The 10568-nt window shown below is 41.9% G+C and overlaps 1 protein-coding gene across 1 annotated transcript; it reads right to left on the bottom strand.

Annotated features, from left to right (window-relative positions):
• Positions 1 to 1836: 1836 nt before the first annotated feature.
• LOC102811488 (butyrophilin subfamily 1 member A1-like) lies at positions 1837 to 9757 on the bottom strand. The gene is made up of 4 exons (XM_006876092.1): positions 9664 to 9757; positions 9369 to 9489; positions 7163 to 7356; positions 1837 to 2513 (listed from the first exon to the last, which is right to left on the bottom strand). The coding sequence occupies exons 1-4, from the start codon at positions 9755 to 9757 to the stop codon at positions 1837 to 1839; spliced, it is 1086 nt and encodes a 361-aa protein (XP_006876154.1).
• Positions 9758 to 10568: the final 811 nt, after the last annotated feature.

The raw sequence follows: 10568 nt of genomic DNA, 5'->3' as shown, positions 1-10568 counted from the left end.
AACGGCCCACCAAATATAACAAAATAAACATAATTAATTCTAACAGAGCAAGTGAATATATCAAATCTCAGCACAGTGAGATACAGCCATCCATGACTATAAGGAGATCTGAGTTCTGAGAAATATATACATGTGCACCCACCCACACATGCATGCATACAGACTTAAAGAGTCCTTCGGGGCGGCAAGAGCTCAATGTAGCTGTGGACTGTGCAGTCCCAAGAGCTCCCTTTGAGTTCAGTAAGGAGGTTATTGAAATCCCAAGAGAACTTGAGTATCAAAAAATCAAGGGAAACTTCAGGAAGATAAGTCAGGAAAAATTATCAAATAGAGTCAGGAAAGAGAAAAAATAAGGATAAAATTTTTTAAATGGAAAAAATAAAATCTATGGTATGAATGTTGTTGTTAAGTGCCATCGAGTCAGTTCTGACCCATGACGACCCTGTAAAGGGTTTCCAAGGAGCAGCTGGTGAGCTTGAACCACTGACCTTGAAGTTCAAATGGCTTTGCAGTCTGATGCATTAGCCCACAGCACCACACCAGGATTCCTTTGTCATTATTTGTGTAAGAACACTGATAAAGAGAAGCAGCGACACCAGAGATGGAGGCAGAGATGGGGACATGGAGAGAGGGAGCAGCTGAGGACTCTATCTAGATTCATGGAAACAGAGGGACTGAGAGTTGGCAGCCAGGAGGCAGACTTGCAGAATGTGCCTTTTGGTGGTGTAAATTACTATATATGCCTGAATGTTTTTAAAAACCTCAAATTAATAGAAATACTATTAACTGATGATACATAGAGGGGATTATAATCATTGTAATAAAACAGACTATATGATTTGTTGAATGTAAAACTGATGATCTGCCCTGTTAACTTTCACTCAATTCACAATGAAAACTTAAAAAAAAAAAAAAAAAAAAAACTGATCAGTTTTTAAATCACTGTATTATTTATTGGTGTCATTTTTTGTTAAGATTTTGAAATTTTTAGATATCGTGTTATGTATGATTTGTTTTTTTTATATATTTCTTATGTTTATAACTAGTGTTGAAAATTTTAGGAAATATACTTTGCAACACATGTATAGCACCAACCTCCCACAATCCTCTGTACTCAGGTGGGTTTGATAACTCATTGCAATAACAGCCCAGACCTCAGAGACAGTACTCACAGCTATGGGGTTTATTAGGAAAGTTAACAAGTTACAATTCTGGGTCAGAAATGTTCAGAGCATAGTTTTTCTCGTCAGGACAACTCTGTCAGCCGTGCCCATAGGCAGAACCACCGGTGCCTGCTCAATAAGCAACTCTTCTTCTCCATTCTCTGGCTCTTCCTTCAGGCTTCTACATTTTAGTAATGTTGGCCAGACACAGGGTTAGCAGCTGCTTCTGATAGTCACTACCATCATGATAACTTAGTGCTTGCTCTCTTTTTGCCTTTTGAGTTTTCAATGCCTTGCTAACAATGATTTTTCATATATTCTCTCTGATGTGTTTTCCATCCCAACAGGACTTCATCTAAGCCAATGGGCAATCCTATAAGTCCTAAGGTCTTTAACTCCATCTTAACGTAGCTTTGTGCCAGCCTATCCTGGTGAGGGTGGAAGAGAGGAATCTGAAGTCATCAGATAAGGTGGTTGGAGGAGAAAGGTTACTCTGTATTTAGCTCCTACTGCATGTATGGCACTGCACTGAATGTTTTACATATATTGTCAAGTTCATATCACACAATAACCCAATGGTGTGCTGACTGCTGTCATCATTTTACAGAGGGGAAAACTAAAGACACAACAGAACTGTTCGCTTGCCCAAAGTCACACATGGATGAGTTGGGATTTAGACGAGGATGTGTTTCTTCTGGAGAGTTGGGCTGGACTGTGGTGAGAGGAACATGGGCCTTGTCCAAAGAGGGTTTCTGTCCCTTGAGAATGTTCTCTCTCTGATGGGAGTCACAGGGACCCCCTGGGGGAGCTCAGAGGCCTCCAGAGGATCAGCCACCTCTCCTGACTCACTGGACATTGAGCAGATGGTCACGGGGCTTGGGTCATGTACCCAGAGACAGAAGAAAGGCCGCAGGACATCTGAGAAAGAGACTCCAGCGAATGTGTAGATGTGCGATCCAATAGCCCCGTTATAGAAGGAGATGTTTCCAGCTTCACAGTCCAAAAGAATGCCCACTCGGTTCAGAGGTTCGGGAGAATGAAGGCGCGTCCTTGGGAATGTGAGAGCCCAGAGTTTCTTCTTGTAAAACTCCACAGCCCACAAGCCATGCTTTGGTGACTTGGGAATTCTTCCCTTCCGATCTAAACTCTCAAGGCAAACACCCAGATTCCAGGCTCTCCTGTTTCCCACCTCAACTTCCCAGTAGTACCTCCCTGTGGTGAATCGCTCCTGGCCCAGAACACAGGGGTCTAGGTCGAATCTTTCAGGATTGTCAGGTAGGTACTGCTCGAAGATCAGTCGGCTTACACTTTTCAGATCCTCAGACAGAACGAGTTTGGGATTGGTAGTGTCTGGATCAAAAGATGGACTCACTGTAGAGAGAGGAAAGGGTCAAGCTTTTGGTTTTGTTGTTGTTAAGTGCTGTAGAGTTGGTTCTGACTCTTAGTGACCCTGTATAGCATTTCCGAGGAGCAGCTGGTGGATTTGAACCACCGATCTTGTGGTTCAAACTGACATTGTAGTCAAGAGTTTATCCTATAGCATCACACCATGGCTTTTGGATTTTGTTGTTGTTGTTGTTAAGTGCCTTTGAGTCGGAGCCGACCCATAGCGACCCTGTACAGGGTTTCCGAGGGTGTAAATCCTTACGGGAGTAGAAAGCCTCATCTTTCTCCCGCAGAGCGGCTGGTAGTTTCGAACCACTGACCTTAAGGTTCGCAGCCCGATTCGTAACCACTACGCTTGTAGTCAAGAGTTTATCTTATAGCATCACACCATGGCTTTTGGATTTAGGGCCCCCCAAATTCCTGCAAGTTTTGGGAATCTAGAGTTTGTCTCCAAACTCTATCTATCTATCTAGATATATCCATCCCTTTGTTCCTAGTGCATGTGAAACCACAGCTGACTCTGAGAACTCCTTAACTGTCTCAGTTTTTTTGTTCTGGGAGGCAGTACAAGTAGCTCAAAGCCAGGGTGGAGGGCAAGACAACACAAGACTTGGAACCAGGGACAGTTTCATAGGACACTCTATAGATGACCAAGTGGATTTTGTGTTCTGGTTCATGTCCCAATATTTTATTTCACAGGCTTGCTCTAGTGTTGTGCTGTTTGTGTGTGAGAGAGTGACAGAGAGTGTAACAAAGACAAGGAGACGGACACACACAAAGAGAGACAAATAGAAAAAAGAAAACATGCAGACAGAAATAGAGAAGACAGACTGAGAAACATGCACACAGACATTAAGATAGAGACAGAGAGAAACAGAAAAAGACAGAGGTGAAGAGAAAGGCTGAGACAGAAAGAAAGAGACAGAGAATGGAGAGCAAGCATGCTGTTCCATGAATGTGGGACCAGACACATCTGGAAAACAGGGATCTTCACAGCAGTAGATGTTGAGACAACACTTCAAAACAGACAACATTGTAAGAAACACATTTGCCCTTCCCAAATGGTCCCTTTCACCTCTGTCTCCCTACCTGCCATCACAATGGAGTTCTCTGATCTGTGGCCCATGTGGATCCATACTGTCTTGTTTGCCTTCCCTCACACCTTTCCTGAGAACCATATGCCCCTAATGAAAATCAAATCACCCAGGCAGTGACTTTGGGGATAAAAGTCTGTCTAGACTTGGGGTCACTAAATGAGAGGCGAATGGTGCTTTGTAGCCAGATTGGAGAACTCAGCTATTCTGGAAGCTACCTCTTCAACAACTGAAAAGTTTAGGGAGGGCCACAGCAGTAGAATCCTGGAGTGATGCTGTTGGATAAGCAGTGGACTGTTCACCACAAGGTCGGTGATTCAAATCCACCAGCCACTCCTCCGAAATCCTATACAGGGTTGCTTTGAGTCAGAACTGATTCAATAGCACTTAACAACAAAAACTACAAAGACAAAAACAACAGTTTTTATAGTAGGAGTGATTACACACTAGGACATATTCTCACTTCTGAAGCCCTACATACCTCATATTATTGTTTGCTTTAATCACAATAAGATGTCTCCAGTCATTCAATATTTCCTGAACTCTCATCTCCAGAGGCTTGATGTGATCAACACTTAGGCCTCTCCAGCTCTCTCTCAGAATTCTCTTTATCTCTTTTCTGAGGTGAAATCCTGCTTTCCTTTGCTTTCTAGCCAAGGCTATTTGTTTGTTTACCCTCAACCCTCCATTCCCCTTACTACGTCCTGACATTTCTTTCCCTCTTCCTTACCCCACCTTTTCAGTTGACCCACTGAGTGTATTGATCTAGTTTGCTCACTTTATACCTTCAATGTGACCATAAACTAACTTCCTGGTACTCTCTTTCCCGCAATAAATCATTAGCCCATCTCTTAGTCTTTCTCTCTACTCTGACTCCTCACAGTATTTTTGACAACTCTGCTTCCATGCAGATGAACCATCAAATGCCCTTGTCTCTCAGCTTCCTGATCTCTTCATCACTGGCTATCATGTCCTGAGTCCATTGACCCTGCAGCTTCATGTCTCTGCGTAGTAATTTCCCTTCTCTTCTTTACAGATTCTTGGGTTATAATGCAGCCAGTTCTCTTATCAAACATTCCAAGCAGTGTCCCTTACAAAACCCTACAACTGGATGAACCTCAGTTGATCTAGCAAAATAGCCTGGGCAATCCTGTTATATCACAAAATCATCTCACCTTCCTTGGTGCTAGACTCCTATTCCATACCCTCTCTACATAGCTCAAACTTCCTGTCCCACCTCACCCCTTCTGCAGTAAAGTACACCTGGCCATATGTGTCCCCTTGCAAATTGTTCTCCTTTTCTCATTTCCTTTATCCTTGTAATCACTTTAGCCACTCTTTTTCACTGAATCATTCCTTTAGGCAGCATACATACTCTTTGAGTATTATATCTAACCTTGAATCACAAATCAAAACAATTACAAAAAAAAATAACAAATTTCCTTGATCTCCGCTGTCCAATTTCCAGCTCTGCCTGGAATTTTCTACAAGCAGTCTCCACTCGTAGACTTCCTTTCCTCTCCCCTACTTACCAACACTTCTCTTGATAATTTCATGGATCATTTTTCTGCCCTTATTTTACTCAATTTCTCAGCTACTCTAACACAACTGACTACTCTATAAACCCATCTCAGCTCTGAATTTCATTGGTAAAGTATTTCATGTTCCTCTGACTTCTCTGTCTATATTTTTCTGTCTTCGTCACCTGCTCATCCTGCTGTGCCTGACATTTAAATATTGAAGCTCTTCAGGATTTGGTCTTGATTTTTCTTCCTTTTCCTGTACCTTTTCTTTTAAAAAAATCTTATTCTGTGTCATAACTAGATATATGCAATTGATCTCAATTGTATACCTCCTGTACAAACTCCTGCTGCAAGCTCTGGGCTTGTCTATCCACTAATCTATTTGATGTTTCCATTTGGATATCTCAAAATATTTGTTGTTTAGTTGGTGCTATTTCATGGCACACACAGCCATGTGTGTCAGAGTAGAGCTGTGCTCCATAGGGTTTTCCATGGCTGTTTTTTTCAGAAGTAGATCACCAGCTCTTTCTTTGGAGGTGGCTCTGAGCAGATTCAAACTTCCAACCTTTTTATTAGCAGCTGAGTTGTTAACCATCTCAATTATAAAAGGTCATAAAACCAACCAGGGTGGGGGGGACTTTCAATTCTCTTGATCCTATGTCTTTCTCTTTTCAGTTAATCATTATGCACTTGCACATCCACCTGATGATCATCTCAAATTCCTCCTCCTTCCTTGCCTCTTCTCTTCTACTTTTAGCTCCATGACATATATCTCATATCTGTTAATTTCTCTTCATCCAATAATATATCTCCCCGATTGAAGTCCTTTCATTAGTTTTCTATTGCTCTTTAAATAAAATCCAAACTTCTTACCACAGCCTTCAAAGCTCTGCATGATCTGGCATTTACTAGTCTTTCCAGTGTCGTTCAGTCCTTTTCTTTTTCTTGCCCATTCTATGTCTTATTCAGCCAGGCTGTCATCCTTCTTGCTTCCCTACCACTCCCATGGGTTTTCTATAGTCCTTTGTGTCTGCTAATCCCGCTGCTGTGGAGGGTCCCATTCCCTACTGTATCACTCTGCTTTCTGTATTAATACCACAGTCTCATGGTAGTGCCTTCCTTGATGATCCTAAGTAAACACTCTCCTATTAAATTTCATTATTATGTCTGTTTCATTCCAATACAGTATCTCAGTTTAATCCAATTTGAATTAAGCATTGTTATTAGTCTGTTGTTCACATGCTAAATAGATTGTATGCCACATGAGGATACGGTTAATCCATTTTATTAATAATATACTCAGTATGCAATGCCCTCAATAACTATTTTAAATGATTGAATTAATGAATTCTCTCTTCTCGACTCTGCAGTAAATGATTGTGTCCAGATGAGGTCTTCCCAGCCCTTCTTAGTCCTCTATTTGCCCCCACTTCATTCTCTGCCAGTTAGGCCTTTCTGATGGTTGACTCTCCCTTTCCACAGTCAGTCTCTTCTAATTACACTCTATGCTTCCCACCTAAAGAGATCATGTCTAGAGACTAAGAGTCACTGACTTCTCTATTCTTCATAGTACCAGCCTCTCCTGAGTCCTCTGACTTAGAACAACTTCCTCAGAATTTTCCACAAGCAGGACTATTGCTGCTATATGAGCTATTTATACTCAGTTCTTCTAGGACCTTAGAAAATAAAAAAAAAGAAAGACCTGTAGGATAAGCACTTGATAGGATAAGCCACAAGATCAGAAGGTCAAACTCACCAGCCACTCCTGGGAAACCCTACTCGATGGCACTTAACAACAACAAGAACAAGTCTCTCTGGATGCTACAATTTGATTTTCACAAGGATGTGACTGGGATTCACTGGCATTTCTACACTCTAGAATGCAAGGGAGTACAGAAACACTGTGGCACAGTGAATTATTGCTCTAGTATAGACTCTCTAGATTGGGGCAGGATCTGCATTCATAGCCCTCCCCTGTTCTGTTTCTCCTGCCCACCATAGAGCAGTTGGAGCCCGTCACCACTGGCTCGAGACTGGTGCTCCATTTCTTGCTGCTCTCTCATTTCATCCAACTGTTTTCTGGTTTTCTTCCTTTGTCGTTTCTGGAAGACGCAGATGGCTCCAACTGTTACAAATCCCAGTGCCATGAGGACCAGAAGCAGAGTTCTCCAAGCTGTTGTGGGCTGGAACCTTTTGGAGAAGGGAGCTAAAGGGAATTCCAGGAAGTCTCATGAGTAAAGAATATTGGAGCAATAATAAAAAGATTGTCTAACTGAACATGATATTTATAAACTACTCTACAGTGGTTCAGAAAAAAAGTATGTACACTTTTGCATTTATAAAAACAGAGATAAATCCAACTAACCAAATCCACTGCCATTGAGTTGATTCCAACTCATAGTGCCCTATAGGACTGCTCCCTTTGGGCTTCCAAGACTATAAATCTTTACAAAAATGGACAGTTTCATTTTTCTTCTGTGAATCAGTTGGTGAATTTAAACCACTGACCTTGTGATTAGCAGTCTAGTGCTTATCCCACATCCCCATTAGAGCCCCTAAGCAGGTATGTTGTTGTTGTTAAGTGCCATCGAGTCGATTCCGACCCATAGTAGCCCTGTATAGGGTTTCCAAGGAGCAGCTGGTGAGCTTGAACCACCAACCTTGTAGTTCAAACAGCTTTGCAGTTTGGTGCATTAACCCACAGTGCCACACCAGGACTCCAAGCAGGTATAGATAGAGATATATTATTGTTGCTTTTGGAAGTACATATCTAGGTTTTTCTTCCAAGGCACCTCTGGGTGAGTTTGAACCCTCAACTTTTGGCTAGTAGTTGAGTGCTTAACAGTTTGTTAAGTCACCCAGGGACTGCAGGGTAGATAGATCCCTAAGGTATAGACAGTAGATGGAAATGATAAAACAAATGTAGCAAAATGTTAAACATTGGTAAATTTGCATAATTTTGGCAAAATTTCCATACATTTAAAAAAGGTTAATATTGTCGTGAGCCTTTCTTTTTCCCTGAGAAGGCACTAGTCTCCTGGAGGCTCTCCAGGCACTCCCATCCACCTCAGTCATAATCACCCAAACTGCATTTCCCCAGGACCCTTAAGACAGGTCCCTGTGGGAAAGGGTGTGAACAAAGATCTGCACCTCCTCGCTCTCTCGTTACATGGTCTTGCTGCTCTCTCAGATAATCCTGATATCCAGGATCATGTTTGTCCTCCCTTAAGTTTTTAAAAATGAAGGAAAGAACTGAATAAAACACTAAGCCAATGGATGACTCTCAACTACCTCCTTCTCTAGGAGTAAAGGGTTGACAATGGAGTAAGAAAGGCCTTCTATAGCCCTGTGCTTGACACCATACTGGATACCACAGCAGAGTAAATCTTTGCGGGATCAGAAAGCGTCCTCGTTCTCCTGTGGAGCCATTGGTAGTTTCGAACTGCTGACACAGACTTTCCATTAGTTGTCAGGAATTTTTCACATACCACTGTGTTTAATACTTATATCCCAAATGTATTACGCCAATTTCATAGATTAAAAAACAAAACATAAAAACGGTTTTAGGAAAAGGTCTAGATTAAATACATTTCTTATGTCACTAAATTAGTAATTGTAGGAAGCAGGATGAGAACCAAGGTTTACCTGATTTCAAAGCACAAAGCCTCAAGGAAACTTCTTTCCATATTCCATAAGCACTCTCCTCTCTATCTACCTTTCTCTTAGTGGTATAATGAAAGGAAGAAGAATCACAAACCATAAACATGCACTGAGAACTACATTTCCTAGGAAACACTGCACCAGAAGAAAATAGAACTTGACTAGAAGTATATGTTGTGAAAAGTTCTAAAGTTTTAAAGAAATTTGGCCATAAATGTGATTTTCTGGAATTGGGACTGAAACTTTGTCAGAGAAACTTAAACTTTGGCTCACATGGCAGCAAGATGACCAAGCACGCAAGCCTCTTACCTATCACCTGCAGCAACATTGTGGCTTCCCTGTAAGACCTATCATCTTTGAAAAGGCAGTGATAAGTCCCGTTATCAAACATAGTAACATTGTATATCCTCACTGCAGCTTTGCCCTTGGAGATATGGTCTCTCACAAATGTTGTTCTCCCTAGATATTCTTCCATCTGCTCTTCAGACACATCTTCCCCTTTCTTGTACACATACACAGCTGGAGTGAAGTGGTCCCTGTACCATCTCAATTCCATGTCCTCGGCACTGATGTTGGGGGACAGATGGCATGGTAACTCCGTATCTTTCCCCACTATGGCCAGAATAGGATTCTCAGGTCCAATGACATCAAAATTGACTTTTCCTTAAAGAGGCAGATATAACAGAATTGAGTTAGGCCGTCTGTAAAAAAAAAAAAATGGAGTTCTCCCACCCATGCCCACGTTTATCTTGGAGGATTTAGGTATTCCTTGTATCCTGAGCTTTGTTTTTAGCATTGGTATATCCTCCTAGCATTGGGAAGGGAATGCTCTCCTACCGTCTCCATGTACGACTGTGAGCAGCAGCTGCAGGAAGATGAGGATGATGAAGCAGCAAGGCAGAGAGGTATCTTGGAAAGGTGGCTTTGCCATCACTGCTGGGGGTAAAAAGACACACAGGCCAGTACATCAACACTGATGGAAGAGAAGGCCACCACCAAAAGATTAGCAGAAGCCAACGAAAAAGCACCTTAGAAAAGAAAGCTATTTTTAACCATGTTTTTCACTTACAGTCTCTAACAAGTTATTTACCATAGAAACAGAGAGACAATGAGCCTCCCTATCCTCCTGTTTTGGAAGAAGTGCAGCCAGAGTGCTCCTTGGAGACCAGGATGGCCAAACTTCATCTCTCATACTTTGGACATACTTTCAGGAGGAACCAGTTGCTAGAGAAGTATATCATGTTTGGTAAGGTGGAGGGTCAGAAAAAAAGAGGAAGACTCCCAGCGAGATGGATTGGCCAAGTGGCAGCATCAATGGGCTCAAGTGTGGCAACACTTGTGAGGTTGGCCCAGGACCGTGCAGTGTTTCCTTTTATTGTGCATAGAGTTGCTATGAGTTGGTACCAACTCGATGGCACCTAACAACAACAACCCTCCTGTTAGAGTCCTGGTATGGTGCTGCAGGTTCATACCCTGGACTGCGAGGTTGGTTTGAACTGCAAAGTTGGCAGTTACAGCTCACCAGTTGCTCCTTGAAAACCCTATTCAGAGTCACAGTGAGTCAGAATCTACTCAACGGCACTTAACAACAACAACAACCCTCCTGTTACACAAATAATTTTTCTCTTATAAGTTGTAGGAACTTGTCCATAAAGTTTCATGAAGACATCCTTGGGTGTTGATGGATTTCATTTTTTTGTTGCTAATATAAAAGTTATTATCTCATCTCTAGTCTTTTACTG

Source organism: Chrysochloris asiatica, unplaced genomic scaffold, assembly GCF_000296735.1.
Source record: "Chrysochloris asiatica unplaced genomic scaffold, ChrAsi1.0 scaffold00352, whole genome shotgun sequence".
Taxonomy (NCBI): Eukaryota; Metazoa; Chordata; class Mammalia; order Afrosoricida; family Chrysochloridae; genus Chrysochloris; species Chrysochloris asiatica.
This window is presented reverse-complemented; position numbering and strand designations above follow the sequence as displayed.